The sequence below is a fragment of the Phaenicophaeus curvirostris genome, chromosome 9 (genome assembly GCF_032191515.1).
Source record: "Phaenicophaeus curvirostris isolate KB17595 chromosome 9, BPBGC_Pcur_1.0, whole genome shotgun sequence".
Lineage (NCBI taxonomy): Eukaryota > Metazoa > Chordata > Aves > Cuculiformes > Cuculidae > Phaenicophaeus > Phaenicophaeus curvirostris.
Genome location: NC_091400.1, coordinates 15,618,207 through 15,645,459, shown reverse-complemented (window position 1 = coordinate 15,645,459; position 27,253 = coordinate 15,618,207). Strand labels below are relative to the sequence as shown.

The window sequence follows — 27,253 nt, the reverse complement described above, 5'->3', positions numbered from 1 at the left end:
TCCCTTCGCCCGCCCGCCGGCCCCGCTCCGCCCCGCCTTCCGTCACGGCCCGCGCCGCGCCTGCTCCTGCCGCCGCCGCCATGGGGCCCGGGGAGCGCCGTGCCGCCGCCGTGAGTGAGGGGGAGTGGGGGGGCCCTGCGGGCCTCGCTGGGGTGGGGGAGCGCGCATTAAGTGCATTTGCGGTTTAAGACTCCAGAAATCTGGCTGAGAGAGCTGCGGCTGTTTAGCCTGGGGAAGAGGAGGCTGAGGGGAGACCTTGTTGCTCTCTGCAACTACCTGAAAGGAGGTTGTGGAGAGGGGGGAGCTGGCCTCTTCTCCCAAGTGACAAGGGACAGGACGAGAGGGAATGGCCTCACGCTGCGCGAGGGGAGGTTCAGGCTGGACATCAGGATAAAATTTTTGACAGGAAGGGTCATCAGGCACTGTCAGAGGCTGCCCAGGGAGGTGGAGGAGTCCCATCTTTAGAGGTGTTTAAAATACAGGCAGACGAGGTGCTCAGGGGCATAGTTTAGTGGCACACGGGAATGGTTTGATTCAATGATCTATGAGGTCTTTTCCAACCTGGTGATTCCATGATTCTGTGACCCTCTGCACCCGTAACGCGGCCGGGCGGCTCCTCAGCCCCCTGCTCCCTTCAGACCCTCCTAGAGGCGCTTGTTTGTACAGAATGAGCGCTTGGGGCTGTTCACGTTGTAGCAGCCGCGAGCGCAGCCCTGTGTGCGGGGCAGATAAAGGGGAGGGCGGGGCGGCCTGGGGAGGAGGGCAGGAGCCACAAGTTGGGGGTTTTTAGGTAGGAATGTTTTGCCTTTTTTTTTTTTTTAAAGTGTCTTTTTGTAGTCAGCTACACCTTACCATCGGGAGTCAACATGACCACACGAGGACAGGCTGATAGAGTTGGAGTTATTCAGCCTGGAGAAGAGAAAGCTCTGAGAAGACCTTATAGTGACCTTCCAGTATCTGAAGGGGCTGCAAGAAAGCTGAGGAGGGACTGTTCACAAAAGCTTGTAGTGATAGGACTAGGGGCAATGGGTATAAACTGGAAAGGGGCAGATTTAAGCTAGACATAAGGAAGAATTTTTTCGCCATGAGATTGGTGAGGCACTGGCACAGGTTGGTCAGGGAAGGAGTGGTTGCCCCATCCCTGGAGGTGTTCAGGGCCAGGTCTGATGGGGCCTTGGGCAGCCTGGTCTGGTGGGAGGTGTCCCTGCCCGTGGCATGGGGGTTGAAACTAGATGATCTTTAAGGTCTCTTCCAACCTAAACTTTCTATGATTTTGTGAGCTGTGATGTGTCCTCTTCTCTAGTGTGTGGTTATCCCCATGGAGAGGGTTAAAGGAGGTGCCTTTTCTGGTTGCAAACAGCTCCTATAACTGCTGGGGAGTCCACGGTGTCCTTTCTTGGCACTAACAGTGTCAGTTGCCTAAAGTGTTAGTGCAGTTACTGTATCACAGCTGCAGTTGTTTAGGAGCCTGAAGTTAGTGGGCTTGGTTCTGTCTTCAGTTGCTTCACTATTTTTATTTATGTTTGGGTTACTTAAATGCCAGTGATTTAAATGTATTACAAAGCATATTGTTATTGTTTTAATTTCATAGTTTCCGTTTGTTTCATTGTTTGGGGGGAAAGAATTCAAAGCTGGTGCAACAGAAAGGTTCACTGTGCTGTTTAAGTTACGTAAATTTCAGGTTCCTGTTTTGATGTTTGGTATTTACTTTACTAATTTAGTAAAAGCGTTTTGAGCTTCTGACAAGTTCCATCAAGGCAAAGGTTATATTAAAGGGTTTATCAAACAGTGAAAGTAGTTATTTTGGATTTTCTTGACAATTTTGCCTGTCCGTGTCTACGTATGCCTCTTTTAAAATCTCCTAGCTTGGACACAAAGCTTCGGTGTCTGTCCCTCTTTTACTCCCATTAAATATTAAATACATTTTCCTTATCTGGGATTGTTGTTTGGTTTTTTTTGGGGGGGAAGGGGAGAAATTAGCCTTGAAATTTCACAACATGGAGCAGGTGTTTGTTTACACTGCCCTTCCAAAACAGAAAGATTCATTTGTGGATGAGATTCTTTGGTGAAGTTCATTTTTATGTTTTACTTAAAAGTAAAGTCATCTTGGTATCATCGTAAGGCATCAGGTCAGCAGTTGTTCAGTCCTGGTCCCTGAGAGTGTAGTCCAGCACTGCTGCAGCTGCTGTTCGCTTCGAAGGAGGGGTGACCTACAGTGTCGGGACATCCTTTGCAGGTTATACTCTTTTTCGCTCTGAATTTGCATTTGAGTGATTGTAGTGATTCAGAGGGAGCACTGAAGCTGTGAAGAGTTTTCCTGTCAGAAGAGTAGCCTCTTGGTACCTAGTCCTTAGCTATGCCCGCCCTTATATTCGCAGTCACACCTTTCCAAAAGGCAGTCATCAACTTCTGGGAGCCCTACAATATGATTCTTTTAGAGCAGCTTTTCTTGCCTTTTTCTTTTTTTTTTCATTTGAGTCATTCCCAAAATCAATTTGGAGCTGTTTTACCAAGTATGTCTGCTTCCTTCCTGGGGCCAATCATCCTAGGGCAATTGTTTTGGGAGAATCCTTTGATTTAAGCTTTTCTTGCCTGTTTTTCTAATTAATCTCTCTCATGTTGACTATTGCGCATCATGTTGGCTTGGATTTTCTCCTCTTTTGAGTGTGAGGGAAACTCATTGTTCATCTGGGAAGCATTACTTTTGCCATTTAAAACATTCCTGGGTTGCCATGGTACTTTTAAAATTTTAGAGAACAAACATGAATGTATTTGCTGCACACTCATGACATGTTTGGCAGTTTTTAAAGACCACACAAGCTTCATTAATAGAAGTAGTGATAGGCTCACTAGTAGAACCCCCTCAGTTGGGAGACCTGCACCTGTAGTGTGATTATCATGGGATTGTGCTGGGAGAATTCACACCATTGCTGCTCTTTTGCTAGTGTGTGAGGCCCACTTACACCAGACACTGCAGGCATCTTTTTGTGTGTGTTTGTGGAACTGATAATATTTATGTCTCCTGGGAAATAGAAAACATAAAGACAAACCAGAAAGTTATGATTTGCTTTTGTTCAAATACATGTGTATATGAGAGCTATGTCTTCTTAAGAAGAGTTAAAGAGTGGAAGGAACATTGCAGTATTAAAGCAAGGAAAAAAGGTGCAGTTATATTATTAATAATATAAATAACTTAAAAAATCACAAAAAACACTCTTTCACCATTACTGTGAGAAAATAGTGTGTGACATATTCTGTACAATGCAGACCAGTTGTTGATGTAGAGATGCATCTGTTTTTCAGAATCCATTTTTCTCAAGTTTTTGTCTGAGGAGAAGTATGATTGTAAGTAATGTAGGAATCAGTAAAGCTGAATCCAGTACACTGGTTTCCTAACCCAATTTCTTCTCTCATCCACAGTCTGAATTACTGAGATACTTAGGAAGTATGTGTCAAACCTTTCCCTGTGCAGATAATAACCATACCCCTTGTTTTTAGCTCAGTTGAGTAAATGTTCCAGTTGTGTAAATGCTTTTTTGGTGTTGGTGCCAGTTTATGCAGTATCCATCTCTGGCCGTTCTCTTCCAATGCTACCTCTCCAGCTGGCTGGCATGGCTGGTTGGAGAACCCTGGATGAACTGTCAGGAAACTTACCTGGGCAGAATAGTCTTTTTTGGATAAAATCCTTTGTAACTTGAGTGAGTTGTTTAATCTTGTCTGTGCGTAGTTTCACAGCTGTAACTGATCAACTGGGAGGAAGGTACCAGAGCAAACATGAGGGAGAGGAGAAGGGGCCTGCGTAAGTGTTACTTCATTGACATCATTGCACGTGTAACTGTGCCTTGAAAAATGGAAGTGATAGGTCTGGCCATCAGTCAGTGCTTGAGTGTTTGGCGGCATTAAAGATATGGAATATTTTGATTTGCTTATATGCATTAGTTTGACATAGCCCCAAAATGTGTTTGAAAAAAACATTTCATTTCATGGTAGGAATGTTGTGCTGATTAGATCATAAGTTTTTGCAGGCATATTGTTGTTTGATATTTTAATTATAGTTTCAATGAACTTTCCAGCTACCAATGTAAGATCTTATGATGCAAATGCTATACCACAGCCCAAGAAAAGTTTGTTCTTGTCTGTCTTTGTTTATAATGTGGGCACATCTGTTGCTATCTTCTGGCCCTCTGAAAGAGTAACTCCTCAGGGAAATACTCACCTTTTTTTTGTATAAGGGAGATTGTTCTAAAGTAAAGACCAAAGATGTTTATCCTGCTTTTGGTTCTCTGGGACGTCTGCATATAAATTATTTATAAAGTGATCTTTTGACAGACTGACGATGGCTTACTTTGCTCTGTATTATTTGGAATGTACTCTGCCTTGAGTCTGGTTTGGCTAAGACATATGTGAGAATTTGCGCTTGCTCGCTTGCTCTGTCTTTCTTCTGATGGACAATACTGATTTCTAGTCATGCCGTGTGCATATTACGTTAGCAGATATATTGACCGTGTTGTCAATTATTTTCAGGCACGTGGCAATGAAGACTGTGATTCTGATTTTAGTGATGAGGAGAAAGGAGAGAAATCTTTGCAAAAGACTAAAAGGTAACATATTACAGAATTAACACTCTGCATTATGTTGTTTGTGCAATTGGCCAATTACTGTCTATAGGAGATTATGCCATGGTATCTAAAGTCCAATGTTGAAATGTTTCTTTGAAAAATCAATCTCTTCAGTTCCTGCATCTCCTCATGTTAAGCTTGCCAAAGCATGTCATCTCCCAGGGGCAGCTGATTAAGATCTGATCCGTCGTGTCCATCTGGTGTCTATATGTCCCTTGGTTCTCCAAGCAGAGTGTTTCATTTTTCCAAGCATTAGTATCAGCTGCTGGGGTTTGGCTGCACTGTTCACTTTGCTGTGATCTATCAGGATGCATGGAACTTCTAAGAAAGCAAGGCAGAAAAGGCCAAGTGGCAGCAGGCTTTGTAGATGTGAAACACCTGATTGGACAAAGTGAAGAACTGATGCTGCTTCGTCATTACTTAATTTGTGAAGAGAACTTGGAATTGATGAATTGTGGTGTGCTCAGTCCTTGATTTCATAGAATCACAGAATGTCCTGAGTCAGAAGGGACCCACAAGGATCATCAAGTCCGACTCCCATCCCTACATAGGAAAACCCCAGAATTCACACCATGCGTCTGAGGGCATTGTCTAAATGCTTCCTGAATATTGTCAGGCTTGCCTCCATTACTGCCTCTCAGGGGAGCCTGTTCAGTGCTCCCACCACCCTCTGGGGGAAGACATCTTTTATTTGAGATCACCTTTGCCATTTCTTTCAGTGGTTCGCACAATTAGTGACCTTGAATTTTGTAGTCTGATCTCATTATATTGTTAAGATTTTTATTTATGTATGTATTTATATTGCTTTGCTTTCCTAGGACTCATGCATGTTTTCCTTTGTAGTAGGACTGGAAGTAAAAACTGGAAGGTTTTGTAGTGTCTGGCTGTGTTCTGGGAAAAAAAAATAAAATCATGTTTTAATCACTGGAATAATAGCAGACATTGTACTGTTCCATTTATTTTATAAATATAGTAACCGTTTTAAAACAGTAACTGATTTTGTTTTCTTTCAAAGGCCATTGCATATTATACCATTCCACTTCCTAGGTGGAATATTAACTGCTGTCAGGAGCCTTTCAAAAATACCATCATTATCCTTGTTCTGGCGCACTACTGCTGATTCCTAGTAGGGCTTTTATGTGGGTTCACTGTATATGTATATGTATATATCCTTTTCTTGCTCTATGATGATATTTATTTTCACTTTAAGGAAAATAGTTGTCTTAGGTTTTCTCCATATTGCTGTTTTATGGAGTCTTCTTATGGGAATTTTGTGCCTACAGATCCTTTTGAGCAAACAATTCCCTTAGTTTCTGGAACCCTATATACCATACCTTGAAATATAAATTCCCTGGCTTGTTTTCTACAGGTTTCTGACTTCCATTCTTTCTGCCAGCTGGTAATCGTGGAAAAACCTTTTCTTCACATCTATTGAGGAATCAAACGAACTAAATAGTTTGATTTTACTAGCTGGAGTGCAACACAACTTTTTATTACTTTGTTGAATTCTCAAAGTATTTTTATCTGCCCACTGACAAATACAGTTCACAACATACTACTTAAATTCAAATGAGCTATCTTTGTGATTACACTAAGAGAGGCAGAGTTGTTTAATGAAGTGTTGCAACATTAGCATGAAAGGATGGGTAGAGTTACTGGCAGTCACTCTTATTCAATGAACATGCCGTCCTTCCTGTTCCTACTTGGCCACAGCTGAGATTTATAGAGAGCTTCAAATGTAGAGTAAAACTGAGGAATCTTAAGGAATTTTTCATTGTAGCTCTATAGTTATAATATTGATAAAAATAAACATTAAAAATTGCTGGTTTAAGAAATTTTCCTTAAATGCTAACTATAAGCAAATGAATTTGTTTTGCAAATGAAGTAGTCTAAAGTGATGTTGGTTCTGAAGTTTGGTTTTATTCTCGTAGAAATTAGCAGTATAACAGTTTTTCTTACTCAAGTTTGAGGAAAGTTTGATATATGGAAATTTTATTGCTTGTGAAAAGTTCTTGACTAACTTTTCTTCCTTTCTCCCCTTACCTTTAGTATAAAGGAAGATGACCTTCTGGTAAAGCCATTCCAAAAAGCAAAAGAAGTCCATGTGGCTCACAGACGGTTTGCAGCTGAAGAATGGGATAGGTATCTTTTATCTATTGCTTTTGTGGGATATTTTTCCCTTAATGCAAAGATAGCTTTCACTGAAATGTACTTGTTATTAACAGGGAAGAAGCAAGAAAAAGACGATTTCACTTGATATCGATGGATGCTGTATCCTTCTGTTGCATTTTATTGGGGTTTGAAGATGAGGCACAGGTTGTTATTCATTTTGGTGAAAACTGGGATTTCACAGTTACTATAGCAGTTGACAGTGCAGCACCAGATACTGAGTTATTCTTCAGACTGGCTTCTTTTTGTTCATGAGATGTCTCTGAGAATGCTTCTATGCAGTAGCACCATTCCTAGATTCTTCCTATATGCTCATTTGTCCTGTTTGGGACTGAATTATACAGTGAATTTTATTTAGACCGGTACAAATAGAGTTTGATCTTTCAGTTGAGTTTATACAGAACAGAATTCTGAGTAAGGCTGCTATTGTCTGTGGAGAAATAGATTTCCACTGGAAAATTAAGAATACATTAGTTAATTCAGAAGCCTATTCAAAATAGCCTTATCTTCAGTAGTATCTTCTACAGATGCTCTAATGTAAGCTTGTTTAATATCATGTGCAGTTTTATTTTATTTTTTAATCTGTTAATCATATTTCATGCATAATTTTAAGCTATTTTTTACTACCATATTTAGACTACTACAACCTTTCTCCTTTTATTTAATTTCCACCTGGGGTAGTCATTGCATGTTTTGACTGAGTGTATCTGAAATACCATTATTTCCTTATTTGTTTAAGTAGCTGTTCTTCAGCAGTAACAGTTAGTAAGTAGGAAAGTAAAGGCTAATTAAATATGGAAAGACTTACTTAAATCTAAAAATCCCAGTAAACAGAAAGTAACTTTTAACCTGCTTAGAATTTGGACAGGCACTGCATAAACCATTGTATGCCTGTAAAGGGGACATATCTTAATCAATGCCACTGATATGGCAGATATGATGCAGCCACAGAAATCCCATATATTCCGATACGACTGCAAAACTCATTATATAGAGACTATTGTGAGTTTCCACCATTGTTTTTGAGTAGTTCCTATTTGAAACCTTTACTGTTATTCAGTTTTAGCTTCAGTAACTCAAATGCCATTACAAAATAGTATGTTGTGTTAAATGTATTTAATAGTGCCAGTTAAACCTGGGCTTGCTTTTCTGTTTGTGGTGGGAAGAAAAAAACAAAAGGCACATACTGAGGTTAAATTAACTTTTGGGGAGCCTTTGGAAAATAAAATGTTTTCTCAATAAAATTTATGCATGTCAGGATAGTAGATTGATAGAAATTATTCACACTGATGCAGTAGTTGCCAGGACATGTACCAGGAGATAACTTCTTTCCTAATTTGCTGCTTCAGAAACACCATACTAGTTAAATGAAAATATTTTTAAGTAGCCATATATAATGTTTTGTCAAGATGCTTATTTTCTGATTAAGTACTTACATATTTTTGCTCAAATTATGGTAGAAAATGTGTTTCAAATCATCTCTCTGGGCTGAAGTGTTCTAAAAAAAACATTGCATATTTTCCCATGACTTTCATCTCCAAAGTAAACCAGATAACTTTTATTTGTATGTTGATGGTAAAATGTAATAAATCATTCCCTTTTAGTAGCCATAGTATTTTTATAATACAAAAATACAAACCTGATCCCAGTTTCTATGTATATGAGTACAGAATGTCCTTGATAAAGGAAGACGATTTTATAAAGGTCTTGCCAGACCTACTGAATGATGATTTAAAGATGAAATTGCTTTGAATTCCCCTGTTTGTAAAGTCGCTTTTATGAGAGGTTATTGAGTAAAAAATCCTAATTACTTCCTCTCTTTCTGTAAATTACTTAACTGTATTTGAGAAAATAACTTATTTCTGTTAAGTATATAGAAATTTGTATTAGTTTTAGGTTTGAACGTAGTTAAAATAAGTTCAGCAACAATCCTTAATTGCTTTATTCAGTATGCAAGACACAAAAAGTTTGTGAGTGACTACATTTTATACTATGGTGGCAAAATAGAGGATTTCCGACGTTCTCGGTAAGAGCTATTAGCAATCTTTCCCCTCATGCCTGCAAAGCTTCCCTATTATATAAAGCTGTTAAATGTATATTATAGCTCTGGGGGCAGAGGAGGATGTGGCTATGTATTAAATTACTAATTCTTTTGGCCACAAATAGTAACTACATTAATTGTAAATATCCAAAACACAGAATTGCCTTGTTTCACTTTGCACCATTGTTTTTATATAAGAACTTACCACGAGCTGAATTATTCTTGTTTTGTTATGTAAAAGGAAAGATGACAGGTGAGCATTAATTAAGGGTATGTTGGGAAATGTCTGGCAGTACCTTCAAAATAACAATCTGAAATAGTTTTGAAATGTGCAGAATTGCTATGCATTGTCCAGAATACTGATAATTTTCTTTAGAGCTATATGTAACTGCCTTCTAAAATTACTGTCTTGAACAAAAAGTATTTTCAGAAAGGCTCAACTTATCCACCATTTCAGTGGCTATTTTTCCATTGTAAATTTTTAATTTGTGAAAAGATATGCCACTTTTTCAGTTTTATTCCGTAGGAGTATGTTCCTTTATGTGGTGAGGTGGAGATCACAACTATGAAGTACTGTTGTTTACCAAAATGTTATTTGACTGCGTTTTAATTTAGTGTTGCATTGTACTAAAAAAATGTGTCCTTTTATAGAGCCAATGACAAGACCGATCTTGATGTTATTAGAGAAAACCATAGATTCCTGTGGAATGAAGATGATGAAGCAGACATGAATTGGTACCCAGGACTATTATAGAACCTAGTATTTTTAGATTCCTTGTGCTAAATTTGTGGGGTCCCCTACTAATTAAGAATTACTGTGCATACTTAGTGATCATTCTTTGATCTTTAATGCATTTAAAAATTGAAGATCTTTAGGAGGTCTTTCATATTGTAATATTGCTCAGTGTCAAAATTAATTGATGACAGAAAGAACTAAGAAATATTTGTGCCTTCTTGAGATCCACATGACTGTTCTTGAAACTCTAAAGGAAGTCTAGTTTGAAAAAATAGAGTTTAGTTTGTGTTATAGATGCATGTTAGATGTATTTTTCCAGTTTTACGGAAATGACCCCTTAGCTCAGTGCGTACATTGCTGTTGCATATCTAGCTCTGCAACTTGTGTTCTTCAGATAAAACAACATGTCTTTGACTTGCTAATGTCATTACAATGTAAAATTAATTGTGTCATGTTCTGTATTTAATAAAAAATAATACTTTTTGTAATAGGGAGAAGAGGCTTGCAAAGAAGTATTATGATAAATTGTTCAAAGAATACTGTATAGCAGATCTCAGTAGATACAAAGAGAATAAGGTATGTTCTATTATTGTCAATCGTCTTGATATTAAAGTATTTCCCTTTCTAAAACTTACTTATGATTGTGGTCAGGTTATGAAGACAGAATGTTAGAACCTCTTCCCTAGAAAGCGAGATGTGAGAACTTGTCACGTTATTTAATAAGCAGCAGTTTGAATCCAAGCATTGTCACTGCCCCAGAAATGTGCTTCTGTGGGAGCAGGAGTATTTCTGTCAGATGGTGTTTTATGAAGAGGTGCATTAGTTAGAAAACGTAGAGGGTTTACGGGGAGAAGTCTAGAGAGGTTTGTTTGGGGTGAAGCAATAGATGAATGGAAAAAAATGCCCTGGGAATGTTACTGTTTTCAAAAAAAGGGTCTAAAAAAAAGAGAGTTTTATACTTAAATGCTGGCGGAAACAATTTTGGAAATATCTGTTTTACAGCACTGTCTTTTGCTGTTTGTTCTTTTCTGTTTATGGAAACAAGGTTTATGTGTTCCTTGTAACTAAATAGAATTTCTTAAGAGAAACAGCCTGGTTCCAGCACCAGTTTTTCTTCTAAACTGAAACAGCCTTTGTCATTTACAAGTTTTTGACTGAGTGACCTCTTAGTCAAGAAGAATATGTGAATTTTTTGTTGTAATTTTGTATGTAGTGTTGTTGAACTTAGGATGTGCCTTAAGGTTGTTAGCACATAGAAACAACCCAGCTCTGCAATGTCTGTGTGAAGTTCTTTGAGACTATTTATAGTATTGAAAATTACACTCACTGGTAAATATTTCCAAAAACTGGGCTTAAACTCTAATATTAGGCAGAAAAAATATAACAGCCTTCTAATGAAAATTGGAGGAGAAAAATGAAAATTAACAAAAAATAAAATGTTGAAGTTGTCTTCCCTTTTCTTTTTGAGTAAATGTAATTTTATTTTCCTATAGCTGTTTCATATCCCTTAGTCTCCCAGCCACCACCCTAACTGATCTTCCCTTGAGCACACTTAGAGATTTTGTTTCTTTCACTACTGTGCCAAGTTTCCATATGTTTGTTATCTTTTGTGGGAAACTGCTCTGCTCCAGTTTCCTTATTTTGTGTGTGTTATGTAAACAGTCATAGAATCATAGAATAACCAGGTTGGAAGAGAGCCACGGGATCATCGAGTCCAACCATTCCTATCAAACACTAAACCATGCCCCTTAGCACCTCGTCCACCCATGCCTTAAACACCACCAGGGAAGGTGACTCAACCACCTCCCTGGGCAGCCTGTTCCAATGCCTAATGACCCTTTCTGTGAAGAATTTTTTCCTAATGTCCAGCCTAAACCTCCCCTGGCGGAGCTTGAGGCTATTCCCTCTTGTCCTGTCCCCTGTCACTTGGGAGAAGAGGCCATCACCCTCCTCTCTACAACCTCCTTTCAGGTAGTTGCAGAGAGCAATGAGGTCTCCCCTCAGCCTCCTCTTCTCCAGGCTAAACAACTCTCTCAGCCACTCCTTGTAAGACCTGCTCTCCAGCCCCCTCACCAGCTTTGTTGCTCTTCTCTGGACTCACTCCAGAGCCTCAACATCCTTCTTGTGGTGAGGGGCCCAGAACTGAACACAGGATTTGAGGAGCGGTCTCACTAGTGTTTCCCTGTCGGACTTCAAATGTAGCTGTCCTAACTTTGAGGTCACTTTGAATTCTTATTTGTGCTCATAAGTCATCACCTATATTTTTTTAATTACCATGTCAGCATAACTCTGCTATACCATGTAATTTGTTCTCTTATATTAGGTTATGCTTTCTGTTCTCAAATAAGTTCTAACTATGTGACAGTCCTTTCTTAGAAATTCTTAGGAAAAAAAGCCATTTTTATCTCAGTTATTGATTTACCCATGCCCAAGTTTGGTACAGACTTGCATTTTCAGAAACTGGAAGTTGAATATCTTTAGCCACTTGTGCCTTCTGTTTTGTGGTGGTGCTGCTACAAGATGTGCAGGGTGGGTAACAAGCTTCTCAGCTGGCCAGCCTGTTGTCTGATGGTTGTTGATGAGAACATTCATTTACTGGTACAACCTCCCCAGTGACATGGCAGAATTCTTATCTCTGGAGGTCTTCAAAATGTGTCTGCATAGGGTGCTAGATGATCTCATCTAGGCTCCCTTTCCCACAGAAGGTTGAACTAGGTGATCTTGTGAGGTCCCTTCCAACTTGGGCTGTTCTGTGATTCTATATCCTGCTAAATGGTGGCAAAGTAAAGTTGAAGATCGGTTTTCTGTGATGTTTTTAATATATGTGTGTTGCATTGACTGAGACTTGCACATACACAGTTGTCTTTTCACAACTATAATTGTTTCCTTGTTAGCTAAAATCTTCTAGGGAAGTAATTCTTCTAAAGATCTTTGCATAGAGATTGTAGCTCAGATCTCATTTAGAACTTCTCTGAGAAAAAGCGCTGTTTTCCTGAGTTCCTCGATAATTACAAGGATCAGTTTCATGAGAGAGGCTCTCCTGAGGTCTGAAAAATAAGTAGAACACCTTGACAAAGACCAGAGCTCAAAAGAAAACAGTAAGAAGCCCCAAGACATATGAACCCCCATGGCCACAACTGCAGTCCAGTTGCTGGTTCAGACTTTCACTCACATATGCACATGGATATACACATACGCGCAGTGAGAGATGGCTAGGACTCCCCTGATCCCCTAGCAGACCCTCCTGTTCTCTCATCCTTAGAGATACACAGGTGCTCTCAAGCCCAGAGCTGGCAGGTAGAGACCCACTCACACTCCTTGCTTCCAGGCCACTTCATCTAGCAGATGTCTAATCTGGCTTGGTCTTCACTGGTGTTCACACCTGCACTCTCCTTGGTTGTTGACACTGCAGGCAAATGGAATCCTGTGACCCACGATGCCACTCTTCTTTGTGTAGCTAGGATGCGTATTGCTCTGACAGCTCTTGCTTGTGATGGGTCTGTTAATCCTTACATTTTGCCTAGATCAGATTTTTTTTAGGTCAAGGTTCTCTTTGAACCTTCCGTGCCTCTTGTCTGCAAGCTTTGAGGCTGATAAATGTCTGTATTGTCAGATAATTTAGTTCTATTGTCAGTTCGGCAATGCAGTAAAGGAGAGTGCTCTGCATGTAAGTTTTACTTCTATACGCATTGGACTAGAAATGTTCCTGTCTTTGTTGTCTTATTTCCCTAGAAAGGTTCTTATTTACTGTCTCTGTGCTTTCTTTTGTAGCTTAACAGATTGGAAATGTCTGCTATTTGCTAAGAAATGAAATCTGTCTGACACCTGGTCATTAAAGAGAATACATTTTATTCTTTTGTCTTTATTTCCAGATTATTTTCAGATTTCTAGGCCAATTTGTCTTCCGCTTGGCAATTTTGTCATTGGTTTTTCAGTGTGGAGGCTTTCTTGTGAAAATAAAAATATTTAAAACATCTATGGTATTTTTCCAGAGTTGTCTAAATTCATATATTTATATTTTTCTGAAAAAGGTGACTGTAGACGTGTTAGTCGTTGCTGCAGCCAATATATATTAACAAGTGGTCCATATTTAATTTGGGATTTTTGCCGTTCATGGATATTAAACGGTTTTTCATATTTGTAAAACTACCATTTCTTATTAAGTTAGCTATTTGATACTGTTGTAAAGCATCTGGTTTGTAATTGTTCTGGCTGATCTTGGTCTGTCTTGTAGAAATAGCTCATTTAGGATCTTGCTGAACTCATTTAACAAAGAAGATGGAGTGGAATAAATGGGGTCTAATGATGATGTTTTTGCATACCTTAATATTGCAGATTGACTACTCAAGAGCCTACCCTAATGTTTGTTGTTGCTATACAGTTTGATCTGTTCCTGATGTTTTATCTTAGTTAGAAGAATTAAACTGTATTTACTTTTTATTTTATTGTTTCTTCTTAGTCTTGTTCACTCTGTCATTTTCCACTAGTTGGTGGAAGAATGATTGGCAAAAAATGAATACAGATGTACTACAGGTGGTTCTGGCTCCCTCCTTTCTTTTATTTTGCATATTTTTCTTGATAACATTACAGAAGTACTCTGTAAGAATATAATTTGGTTTATAACTTACTGAGTCAGGTTTGAACTTTGAGGGAAAAATTGTGTAAAAGATAGTTCAGTAGTAAAAGGGAGCATAGATAACTTGGTGATTGGTGAAGCACTAGGTGGACTATGAAAAAACAAATGTGCAGATAAGGTCGATTTGGTTTTTAATCTTTATTGCCAGCAGCACACACGTGGAAAATTTATGTCAAATTATTGCTTATGTTTGATCATAAATTTGAAGTATTCTCCAATTGCATGACAAGCTTTTCAGAATTAGAGTACCCTGTAAAACAGCAAATACCTTTTAAAAGGGCAAAACTAATAATCATCGCTCTTTGGATCAACTGGTTTCCATTATTAATGCTACATTTACAGATGCAGTTTACATTCTGTTTTCACTCAACTGTTCAACACAGTTCTTGGTTTCAAAAGTCAATTAATTTTTGTTTGCCTGAAGCATGAGTGGTGTAGTGGTACTTTAGGTGATACATTTATGGAGTAAGCCAAGCACAACCTGATCCAGCCTTAGCCAAACTGTCATCATGCCCAGCATGGTAGCAGAACCTGATCTTCTCCTATAATTTTTTTTACCACTGAAACCATTAAATGTGAAAATATTGTTTGTTATGATACCAATTTCAAAATCAGTGGACTAATCTAAAGAGTCAAATATTTTGTCAGTGTACAAATTTTTAGGTTTTTTAGATACCTTCTATGTAGTGTATTGACTTGGGGAAAATGGGTGCTGTTAAAACATCTGACTACTGATGTTTTTCTGCTCAGTTTTTTCCAGCTTTGTTACTAAGGAGCAAAGCATTTCTATGAGCGTATGGCATGTTCTTAAAAGCCAGAACTTCTGTTTCCCTGGTTTTTCTGATGTTCTTTGAACCGCATACCATTTCATGCATGAGAACTCTGTGCTGTTGCACTTCAGGTAAAGAATTATCATGGTTTATTAAAAAAATCAACATTAAAGACCACACAGATACCTGTACTTCTGTACAGTGTTTTAAATTAGATTAAAAACATTGAAAATCAATCCAGTATATTACAGAAATCATGCCACTGCATCTGCAAGATGCACACTTGTGTGGGTTCAATCTGAGAGTGCACCAAGAGAAGGTTCATATTCCAAATGCTTTGGAACATAGGTGCCAAAGATGGGCTTTGCAGCCGTTTTTGTACCTCTATGATTTTGTTACGCTTCTTCCCCCTCTCCCCTCCCCATCTTTTAACATGGAGTTCAGAATCTTCTGTGCTTTGCTTATGGAGCAGCAATTTTATTTTTTTGCCATCCTGTGTTGATGAATTTTAAATGAAAATACAAGATAGACCTTTTTGAAGAAGCTGTATGCCTCTGAGTTTTATCCACTCGTTCTACCTGTTAGTGAAAATAACATTGTTTTTTCCCCGGTCTATTCTCTCTCCCTTCTGTCTTCAATCTTTTTCTCTAGGCTACTTGCCTTTTTGAGAGCATGAAGCAGATTCTACTGGAAAACAAAACCAGTAGGGGTTTCTACATGTGAAGTTTCTAGGCAATGTAAAGAGAAGTGAAACTTAGTTGTTGGAGTAGGGTTTTTTGTCTTAGTATTTAGAGTGTAAGAGGTGGGCCATTGATAATATGCTGATATGATGGTTCAGTATTCTAGTGGTCTTCTCAGTTTTTAGTGTGGACAAAATTACAGTGCAGTATCTAGTAAAATCAGTCTAGCCTAATTTCCTATTTGTTCTTCTGCCTGTTATGAAGCCTTTTAGAAAGTTGCTGTTCAGTACTGGAATTTGAGTTGCTTGTGTATTTGGAATCCTCCTGTTGAGCAAAGGCGGAGAGATATTTTTAATTAAGAAAGAAAGAAAATAAATTTTGTTAATCAGAATTGAGTGGATGAACAATGTACAGGACATCAATCAACTGAAATTACATTGACTCTTCACAACTTAATTTTCATTCTTATCTTAACAGTTTGGATTTAGATGGCGACACGAGAAAGAAGTAATTTCAGGAGAAGGTAATGCTGCTTTTTTTGTATTGCATCTCTCTTTGATGCTTTTTTTTGCTGCCTTTTGACTAAATTTTATTAGCATTTGACAATACTGTTAAGTTTATGAGTTAACAATAGACAACAAATGGATCCAACTTTGGCGGTTTATGCTACGTAGCTCTAGGGTGCACACTTATCTGCATATATTAAAATTAAGAGAACATATGGTTTATTTTCACAAGGTCAGATTTGTAGTGAACACCAACATAATGCATTTGATAGTGCAGGATGGATATGTTTTTTTAACTGCTTTTCTTCCATAGTTCTGTGTTAGTTGCCTCATTAGTTTTTGGTACCTTTAATTGAAGTCTCTCAATACTTTTCCTCAGGAAATAATTTTTTTAGCAGATTTTCTAGCACTGTTTTGCAAAATTTTAACTTTTAATTTAAAATTTCCACTTGTAATAGCTCTTCTAGGGTAAATTGGTTTTGAAAGCTTTAGTGGGAATGCTGGTCATATCTCCCAATCCTGTTACTTAATCAGTTGCTTATTCTGGTTGCTCCTGCCCTGTGAGTTCTTACTGATGTGTGTGAGTTCCTACCGATGTATTTTGGGGACTTTGCACAGTGGTGCCTGTTCTGTGGCCCACGTGTGTGGATTTTTTCAAGCAGCTGAATGAGGAAGAAAATGATATGAATGTATTGCTGTTCCTGTGGGCAGATCTTCATGCACGTGTACAGTTTTCAGAAATACACAGGAGGGTGTGTGAACATTAATGGTGGAGTTTTCCTAAGCCATAGAGATAACAGTTCCTAAAGGTCATATGCTATGTCTACCTATAAAGGTAGTCTTAAGCTGCATTCCACACTACAGATTATATTAACAGGTAGTTATGTTTGATATAGCTATATGCTTTATTGAATGCATCAAAAAGATAATTAAAGTTAAATGAAGAGTAAGTAATTTATGGACAATTGTCCTCATGGGGAAAAAGTATTTAAAGCTGCATTGTACTTTTAGTATCCAGTACTTGATATTTAAAATATGGGAGAAAGTGCAGAATTACGTGTTTTAAGCTTCTTAATGAAATCCTAATGGAAACTATACAATCGGAATATAAGAATTGAGCAGTAATATCTTTCACCACTAAGGGGCACAAGAATTCAACCTTACCGAGTTTTAGATGCGCTTTTGAAGTGCAGTTTCAAATGATTATTTTAAAAAGACGTGGATCTTTAATGCCTTTCTTTTGCTGTTTTTAGCTATAGATCAGTCATTTAAATTGCTTTCATTAAATGTAATAAAGCTTTGATACCTACCTGTCTGATAATTCACATTAAAAAAGGGGGAGTGTATGCTTATTTTAGCATAAATAATAGTGATGGGAACGACTCTGACTTGCACTGTGGCTTGCGGTATGTTAAGAAAGGAATGTAGGAATGGGTTACTCACATTTGGTTGCTTTGTTTTCAGTGCTTGTCTTTCTAAAGTCATGGAGAAGAAGGATTAGGTATCGCTTATATTATTAATGGTAAACACCAGATTATTTCTTTCTCTTCTTTTCTTTCCCACTCCGGGCTTTTGCCGTGGATCTTTTGAAAAGAGGTCATACTAGAGATTGATCTCCTTAAATTAAAATGTAACCTTAATGGCACTTAATGATGTAATACATTGCCAGTTTCAATAAAAATAGTTCCACAAAATGAGCATTTTCTTAATTAAAATCTCAAGTTAAGGCAGAAACCCTACTTACAATTTTATAAATCAGTGAATAGTAGGCACACGAATTAGTTGGTCTCAGAATAAATCTTTGAAATTAAATGCTTTTCAGCTGTTTAAAAAATATACTTGACATGCCTTCTGAAGTACTTTTTCTCTACTTTGAAAGCATGAATAGAAGATATGGCATACAATTTTAAAATAAAAGGTATTTTAGGCAAAAGACATTAGTGGTAATTTTTTCTGTAGGAAAATAGGTAACGTTCATTGCATAGAGGTAACATAGGACTTTTTCAGCACGAAAGAGCAAAGCTGAACATGTGGGTATATTTGCTGGTTTCTACCTATTTATATTTCTAGGTTAAGTAGTAAAATACTCGAGCTAAACCTATTTGGCAAAACAGATTTAATACCTGCAAATTGATCTCTTTCACAGTTTCATTGAACTAATGTTTCACTTTTAGTGTGTCTTTTTTAGCCTATTTTTTTGTATGTATAAATGTAGACACGATATGCTTTGCCTTATTTAAACAAATGTTCTTCCAACCCTGTTTCTGTTTATTTTTTCCTCAGTAATTTCCTCTGTGGAAAATAGGCAGGGTGTCAATACTTGAATAGCACACCATGGTGTGTACATGGTAATGTACAGATCTGCTGCATCTGAGTTTTGATTAAAATGCATTAAAATCAGACTTTTGGCTCTATAAATTTCCTTCATATATCTAATTTTCAGGACTTCGTTTAGCTTGTAGTACTTACTTTCCACCTATTGTACTCTTCTGCAAGAAGCAGAACGTGCTAATAGTTTTTGAAGGCACACATTTAACAGCCAGACTGTAGGAGTTAATATTCTGAACATGAAGGCAGTAATTTCCTTGAACCTCATATGAAGGTGATGGAACTTAAGATTAAGTTTGCTGATTAAGTTTGGTAACTGTCCACTTGGCACACTGGCTTCTGTGTATTTCTTGGACAATTTACTGTGGGAAAAAGTCATGTCTCAAATGCTGAATAATCTGATCTGTAGTTTCCTGTGATTTGGGTTTCCATATACATGATGGGAATTATAATGGTCTCCTACTTTGCAAAAATGTACTTTTTAATGCTTTTGTGATTTTCAGTTGTGCTAGAGTGATTAGTACTACTGAAAAAAACTTCAAGGTGATTGGAATTATGTATTCAAGTCAAGGTTTGAGTATGTGTTGTAAGGATTGCAGTGTGGAAGGAGGGTAAGAGAAGCCTGGCTGTTTATGTATGTGTATGACACGGTGCAGGGATACACTAAAAAAAAACCAAACCACCATGATTTCAAATACTTAGATGATCATAAATGCAAGTAAATTTGTAAGAACACAGAATTATGGTGGTTTACACAGTCAAATTCTGGTTTACCTAAGAATTCTTTGCTTGCCTTAGCAGTCTGAAGAAATTGTTCCAACTATATTCTAGTGAACATAGCCAGTTTCACATCCAAAGACTAGACTATCCAAAATGGATTTTCCATACTGTATAGAGCTGCTAATCTTATATAAAACTGATGTATCTCTCTTCTCTCTGTCTGTTCTTCTGTGTTTGTTTTGGGATTTTTTTTCAGAAGATGTGAAATAGGAGTCTGGCTAAGTTCCAAAAAGTTTTATGTAGTAGAAGTTTTTCCTTGTAGATTTTTCTTGCTTATAATAGATATAAGTAATTACTGATGATGCAGAGTACTGATAGCCATGCTTTACATAGGGTTAAACATATTTAATGCATATTAATTTGAAATTTTTTTTAAATGGGAGTCCCGGGGACTTTTTTTTGTTCAAGTGTTAGCATTGCAGGTGGTTTTAAATTGCAGAACTGAAATATCTAAGGACACTGCCAATCCATCAGTTAGAAGCTTAAGCAGAATGTTCTGAGGTTAATCGTTCACTGACAGTCCTGCTTGTGAGCCTATTAATACATGTCCCTACCGCCAGCTCTGCATACAAATCAGTCTTTTGCAAAAGGAATATATGTATCTTTATTACTGCAATATTGGGAGCCCAGTGGTGTAAACAACATTGATCGTGTGCAAATTGCTTTACAATTACTGTTATATTTAACATAATAAACCCAAGGAAGCTTTTAAAGTTGCAGAACAGTTTCTCATAGAGTTGGATTTCCTTTTCTTAAAAGTAAAGTGATTATGAAAAGTCATTAGAATACAAATTATATGTCCAGTGTATCAAGTAAACCAGTAAGGTACTAAGAATACATGCGTCTTAATTTTGTACATACATGATACTTTGAAAAAATTGATGTTAAAGATGAATGTCTGATTCACATCTCCTGATCTTAGCCCCTGCTAAGTAAGGAATGTGTCCTAATGACATTAATTTCTTCAGAGTTCAGTGTGAGGCTTATTTCATAACATTTGCCTTCATTGTAAAACACAGTGCAAGTGATGTTCTTTTTTTGCAAATATGGAATATTAGACAAGTATGATTGATTCCTTTATCATTGTCTGTTGTTGTTTCCTTAATCTGGATGTTAATTTTATATCTGGGCTTTTTTATTTTAAAGAAGTGGAAATCAAAAAGCAAACACTGGACACAATGCTTGTTAATCACTGAACTATGTTTTGTTGGTTTTGATGTCTTTATAGGTCAGTTTTCCTGTGGAAATAAGCACTGTGATGAGAAAGAAGGGCTGAAGAGCTGGGAGGTGAATTTTGGTTATGTTGAACATGGTGAAAAGAAGAATGCACTTGTAAAATTGAGTAAGTCAGCCTTTCTTCAAGGGTATATACACTTAAAAGGCCAGTATCTTGTGCTTTAAAAGCAGTTGAGTGAAACTCAATGATAATGGTATTAGTTCAAGCAAAATGGAAAATGCTGAATAGAACATAATTCTGTTCATTAATTGCAGGCAGTATAGCGGTCTTGATTTAGAGAGAATGCTATTATCATTATATATGACAAGGTTGTGACAAGTTGAGCACTTCATAATGCATAATAGGTAGTGTCAAAAAATTAGAATAACTTACTAAAAGCTGTTTTGTATACAAACATGTCTGGTTTTAACAGATAATACTGTCTTGCAAGGAGGGTTTCATCATTGTACTTGCTTAATTAGTTATGTGGCTTAGGAGTCTTCAAGGCTTTGGACTAGACAACTTCTTGCACACCTCCAGAGGTACTAATTTACTGGTTTTTTAATACTTATGTTTTCTTCCAAAAAATTGTAATTTTAATTAATTCACTTCCTTTCCCATTCTTTTCTCTTGAGTGGGATTTCTCTTATTCAATATTGTGTACATTTTAATACATTCATCGGATAATTAAACTTACCATAGTTTATGCGGTTACTTTGCATAAAACAAGCCAATGGTGTTTTTTCTTTTGTGCACAAGACTCCTCATGTGGCAGCACTTAGTCGCTGGCAATGCTCTTAAGAGACCTTTGGGTCTTCAGTATAATTGCACAACAATTTGATCTGTCCCCAAAGATTGCTAAAATGGGATATCTGTACATGAGAAGTACTGATACTTTTTTTTATGAAGAGTTGCCAGTGCTAAACCTGTGACCTTTCTCCAGGTTTAGTAAAATCTTGGTCTGGAGTTTGATAGACTTTTATCAGGGTATTTTTCTCAATTACACTGTAACTTTAGTTTTGAAGAAAAAGCTGAAATTGGAAGACAGTGTTTTATTTAGTTTTATATAGGTATTAGTAAGTTTTGTTACTTGTGCTTACCAAATATATGAGTGTAATGTTCTCATTCTCTCTTTTTCAGGACTGTGTCCAGATTGTTCCTACAAACTAAACTTTCATCACCGGTAATGAAATATTTTGAAAATATGGGAGCTGAACTGTTGATAGATTACAGTTATGATGAATAACAAATAGGGGGAAAACTTCAGCTAGAGGATTAGGAACTTCACTTCTGCTGAAATAGATTCTGGTTTGGAATTCTTATGAAGTCACTGGCTGTGTAGAGTTGGATATTGTTGTGCCAATGAAAGTACAGAACCCCTCAAACTGGGAGAATCGCATCCCCACTGATGTGAAGGTTTCCTTTGCCTGATTTCAGCCTAGCAATTATTTTTCTTTTCCAACAGTCTATTCAAAACACTTTCTCTTGTATTTTCCCTCTTGCTGTGTTTTAAGAGCTGGAGCGCTTTTCTTCTTCTTAAAAATAGTGGGTTTATTGTGTCAAGTGACCGTGCTTTGTAATTTTGAATTTAAGTATTAGTTCTTTGAGAATCACTTATTTATAGCAGAGAAAAAAAACATGAGTTTTGAACCTGTAGAATGTGTCCATTAAGATTTGATTTGGGGTTTTTTTTTTGTCTATAATCTTAATGAATTCCACATCTATTGATACTCAGTTTCTGTGATTTTCAGAATCTTGATGTGGCATTAACTTAGTTACACAGCTCATTAATTAAGCCAGACAATTAACTAGAAAGCATATGAAGGGGAAACCTTTGGGATAGGAAATTTTTCCTTTTTAAGGTAACACAGATCAGAGGTGTGTCTAGGTGAATAATTAATCCATTGTAAAAGTTAATTCATATTCAGTTTCATTAAAGCACTGTGTAGGCACATGTTAAGAAGGAGAGTTAACTAACTGGGGTTAGTTTGATTGGTCTTGCTTGATTTTTAAACTAAAATTGTAAATCCACTTGAATTCAGAATAAGCATGGTCAAACGTTTTCTCTTTGTGAGCTGCAGAGTCATAGTTACTTTGAAACAATTTTAGTGATGACTTGGTGCAAAGAAGCTGGAAAAAAACAGCCTATGTTGATACAGTGAACCTATATAAGTAATGCTGAAAATAAAATATATGGATCTTTGGTCTGCAGCAGATTCCTAGGCCTGAGATTCTTCTGCCTTAAGTTTTGTCGCTGTCAAGTGGCAAAATATATTTCAAAACCTGTATTGACTCTGTTTTTCTCATTGCATGTATAATATATACAAAATTGTCTGCTAAAAGAAAAAAAATTAAGTATAAATAAGAATTCAGAATGTTATAAAATTTTCTGTATTTTGTCTTTTACTCCCACTTCACTGGGTTTGTTGCCTGCATCAGTGTCATTTTAGCAGCTTTAGCATTTAAACTTTTAATTTTAACTTTAACTATTTTATTTTTTTTCAGTTTAACTAGTGACAGGTTTCAGAAAAAATTACAATTATTTGACTGAATTGAATACTTAAGATTTCCTGTTGCTTGAGGACTGCCTGTAATAGGGAAGGTGTACATTATTGGGTTTTTTAGGAGGAAAGAAGTCAAAGCACATAAAAAGGGAGGCATGCATGTACAAAACTCTGAGGAGCCAAAAATTAAGAAGACAAAGTTATCTTCTTCAGAAAAAAAGAAGTCCAAAAAAAAGGCCTGTAAAGGTAAATTTAAACTTTGAACTTTCAGGTTTTAAAATATTCAGATATGTTAGTTGAATCTTGGTTTTGCTAACGCTACATGTGTATAGATATGTTATTATGTATAAATATAGATATGTAACTTAATTGACTCTGTAATACAGGGAGTCAAAAAGATACATGTCTTAGGTAAAATTCCTTAGGTGAACAAAAAAGATAAAATGTGGGACAAGATAAATTTCTTCCATTCTACAGAGGTGAAGAACTTTTTGAAAAATACGCATTGCAAGGTATATTTGTCCAAGAATTGGATATTGCATACCAGAAAGCATTGTGATGTATTTTATTCCTTGAGGCTTTGGGGTTGAAAGCCTTCTGAAAATGTTAGATAACCGTTTTACACCACAGTTCTCAGGATAATACATTTGAGCTTGAATTGATGTCCTTTGAACACATGCAAAAAATCTTTTTACTTCAGTGTTTGCTAGCTTGCTTTGAGTATGTGGTATGTGCATGCATGTGCATGTGTTTGTGTGTAATATATTGTAATAGGAATTTCCTTGTAAACATTTTAAGATACGGATAAACCAAGATAAGATTACTATTTTTTTAAATTGTGGGTTTTTTCCAGATCAGGTTTCTTCAGAAGATTCAGATAGTTCTGATAAAGGTAAGGTATTTGAATATGTTCTGCATTTTATGTTATTGTAATAAGTTATATTACTTCATGGTGATTTGCCATTGCTCTTAGCTTTATTTGCTGGCAGTTTTAATATTTTATGAGGTGATAGGAATGCTATGTGAAAACAAGCAGTGTTATGAAGATCTGAAATGCATATTTACAGATGTTTGGAGAAAAACTGTAAGGAATGTTATGAAAGAAGTCTTTTAAGTTTATTTGAGGAATAAAAATGTGGGCAGATAGCAGAATGGGAATAATCGGAAAAATGAGAGGTCATATTGGTCCAGACAAGAGTAGAGTGTGCAAAAATAGGTACATCATTAATAACTGCATGGATCCTGGTATGCAAATATGTGCTATGTAAAGAAAGTACTTTCCCACTATAACAACTACTACATTTCTTTTCAGTGAATTATACTGTAATAATATGTACTCTACTCAATTAATAGATTTTAAGTAAATCCCGGGCTTTAACTAAAGTCTTTCCTAGGTACCACCTGTAGTACCTGAGAGACCTACTTGTTGCGAGTGGATACATTCAGAGTCTCCATGACTACTTAGGCGCTGGTTGTATCTATCTCAGTAATTCCAGTTGCCAGTTTCTTTTTAAGATGAAACAAGCCCCCTCTTCTGGTCATACCGATTCTTGCTGCACACTTTCTGGAAGGGATTGTGTGCTTCTCCAATTGCTCTGCTGTGCTATACAGTTTTAGGAATGTCCTCAGCACTTACTTTTTCCCTAACTAGATACAGGAATACCTGAAGCTGTTTTCTTTTGCCTCAGACCATGCCTGAGGTCTCTTTTTTGTCAGGAAGGCTCTATTGGAAGATTGGGGTTTTTAGGTCAGGGCATATTTGTTAAAAGGAATAGGTTTTTTGGTTTACGCTCCTTCTGTACATGCACATGAAGCAGTTATGCTGTAATCTACTGATAAGTTGCTATCAAAAGTTGTCATCCAAATAGTAGTAAAGTAACTGATTAATATCATGTGTTGAAATGGTATTGTAGTTCTGTGTTTCTTATTATAAACCATTAATTTTAGGAACTAAGCAGTATGCTGCTGTTGTGTCAAGATCAGTGTTTTGATGTGATTGGCCAAATTACTAGTTCATGATATCTAAGAGTCTTTTTGATGCTGTATTGAATAACAGTGGAAAATTGTTTTGGCTTTGCTTTATACAAAGCAAAGTGTTCTCTTTATTCTCATGGTTACAATTAAACATTGCTCCTAGCATTATACCTTCAAAATAAACAAAAAACATTAATTCTTTTGCAATTAATTTCATAAGCACTTCAAATTTTTAACAGATTCAGATAACGGCGGTACACAAGAAGGTCCTTCAGATGCTGACTATTGGAAAGGTCCTCTACAAGAAGCAGATGAAAAATCACGGTTAGTTTGATCTAATGAACTTGTAGCTAATAAAACATACTGTGTCCATTCAGAACTGAAAGGGCAGAAATGTTTTCCTAAGTGCTTTTATGAATATTCTGACATTTAAAATTATGTCAGATCTCCTTCCATGTAGTGAACCTAAGTATGTTTTTTAAAGAGGAAACACGCATCCTGACAGTCAGCTCACCGGTGTTCTGGTGTTGCACAGATGGGGGAACGTGAAGGGGTATTAAAATGTATTGAATAAGTCAAAATAGTCTATACTGGCTAGAAATTCTAATCAAAGGTCTTCCTTTCTTTTTTTTTCGTTAATACAGAGAGGAGGAGTTTGATGAGTATTTTCAAGACTTGTTTCTGTGAAACTTTAATGTAGGCTGATTTTCTTTATGAAATGTCAAGGTGGAAGTCTGGAAATCCCACCATGACTGGGAACTGGAGACCTCTTTCTGCCAACACAGCTTTTCTACAGTCACTCAAATGGACCATCTGTGTAGATTATCATTGTAGAAGGCTTCATTTCTAAAAACTTTTTCTTGTGGTAGGTTGTATGCTCATGAATGGAGTGAAATAATTTTTTTAGTTCAGTGCAGAAGATATATGGCATCCAAACTTAAATGCAGGAAGGATATAAGCAAACAAGAATGTAGTTTATTGACATTACATTAAGGAAGCTTGACTGCTCTTTATTTTACCCCAAACTTCATTTACTGCCAGATTTTTGTAAATGGGCATTTTGGAAGATTCTGTTATTAGTTTAAAGCCATGCACTTTTAGTATATTCTTATTTCTAATTTATTAAACGAGATTTTATTAGTCATGTAGACTTCAATATTCAGGTACTAGTTTCTGTAAATATTTTCAAATGCTATTGGAGAAGCTCAGTTTTAACGAATATGTATTTTGCTTGCATTAGGTAAACCATATCTGAACTGTCTCCTACTCCTTAAAAAAGTTTAGTTCATTGTGACTTTTTATTTTTTGTCGATATAATATGATGTCACTGATAATTCCACTTACAAAGATCTGCTTCTTGGTGAAATTTTTCATATGAAAAATAAAGTGCATGGCTTTCTACTGGAGATGTGCATGTGACTTGTATGTGTTCTGTGGTTTCTGATCTCCTTAACATTGACTGAATGTTAATCCTTCTTTAAAGTGTAATCCTAAATATATAAGTAAAGAATGTATATTGCTTGAGGAACTGACTGGATTCATCTTCCTTTTCACATTGCAGCACAAAATTAAATATTCTTTATTTCATGTTTCCAAAGAAACAGTTTGCACATGCGTAGTTACAGTAGCTATTTTCTTTGTCAGATGAAAATTACTTTGGATGTAAAGGACGGACTTATTTTAACTAGATGCTCGTGTTAACCTGAGGACAGTTATTGTATAAAATATATTTTTTGTAAGTACTTTCCACTGTAGAGACATTTATAGAAAGTGTTTATATTAAGTATGTGGAAATGCAACAGCAGAGATGGTTGCAGTGTACTTATGAACATTCTACGTGCACGTGTATGTGTAGAACTCTGTTCACAAGCATTAGTAACTATTTGAAGTATTAGTTAAAATAATTACATTTTTAAAAGTTTGTGCTTGCATAATAGATGATATTACAAGGACATGTTTAGGGTGTCCTTGAGTAAGAAATAAATGCAGCCTTGCATGAAGGCTTCTTTAGGTAAGAAGGTGGATTTAAAGGTTAATTCTCTGTCATCTTGCAAGCTTGGTTGAGAGTTAAATCCAATCTGCAGCAATCTGCTTACGTGTATGCAACTTGCCCAAAGGGGCTTTTATTGCACATGTTGCTATATTTGTTTCTTCGAGTATTGTTTATTATGTGTTCTGGGTAACTAGCTCCTCTTTGGGTCTTCAGAATACAGTTATGAAGTGGTACAGCACACATATTAAATACATCATTTAATATCATTTGAATAAAATTACATGATCAAACAACCTTGAAA

General features: G+C 36.6%; 1 protein-coding gene across 1 annotated transcript; it reads left to right on the top strand.

Moving 5' to 3' along the window:
• The first annotated feature begins 67 nt into the window (after positions 1-67).
• On the top strand, positions 68-27,253 carry LOC138724199 (protein FRA10AC1). Its single transcript, XM_069864046.1, has 14 exons — positions 68-110; positions 4,525-4,601; positions 6,669-6,761; positions 6,845-6,890; positions 8,738-8,814; positions 9,481-9,564; positions 10,057-10,141; positions 16,129-16,174; positions 20,494-20,607; positions 21,622-21,664; positions 23,107-23,231; positions 23,839-23,877; positions 25,199-25,283; positions 25,604-27,253. The coding sequence occupies exons 1-14, from the start codon at positions 81-83 to the stop codon at positions 25,644-25,646; spliced, it is 987 nt and encodes a 328-aa protein (XP_069720147.1). The 5' UTR covers positions 68-80; the 3' UTR covers positions 25,647-27,253.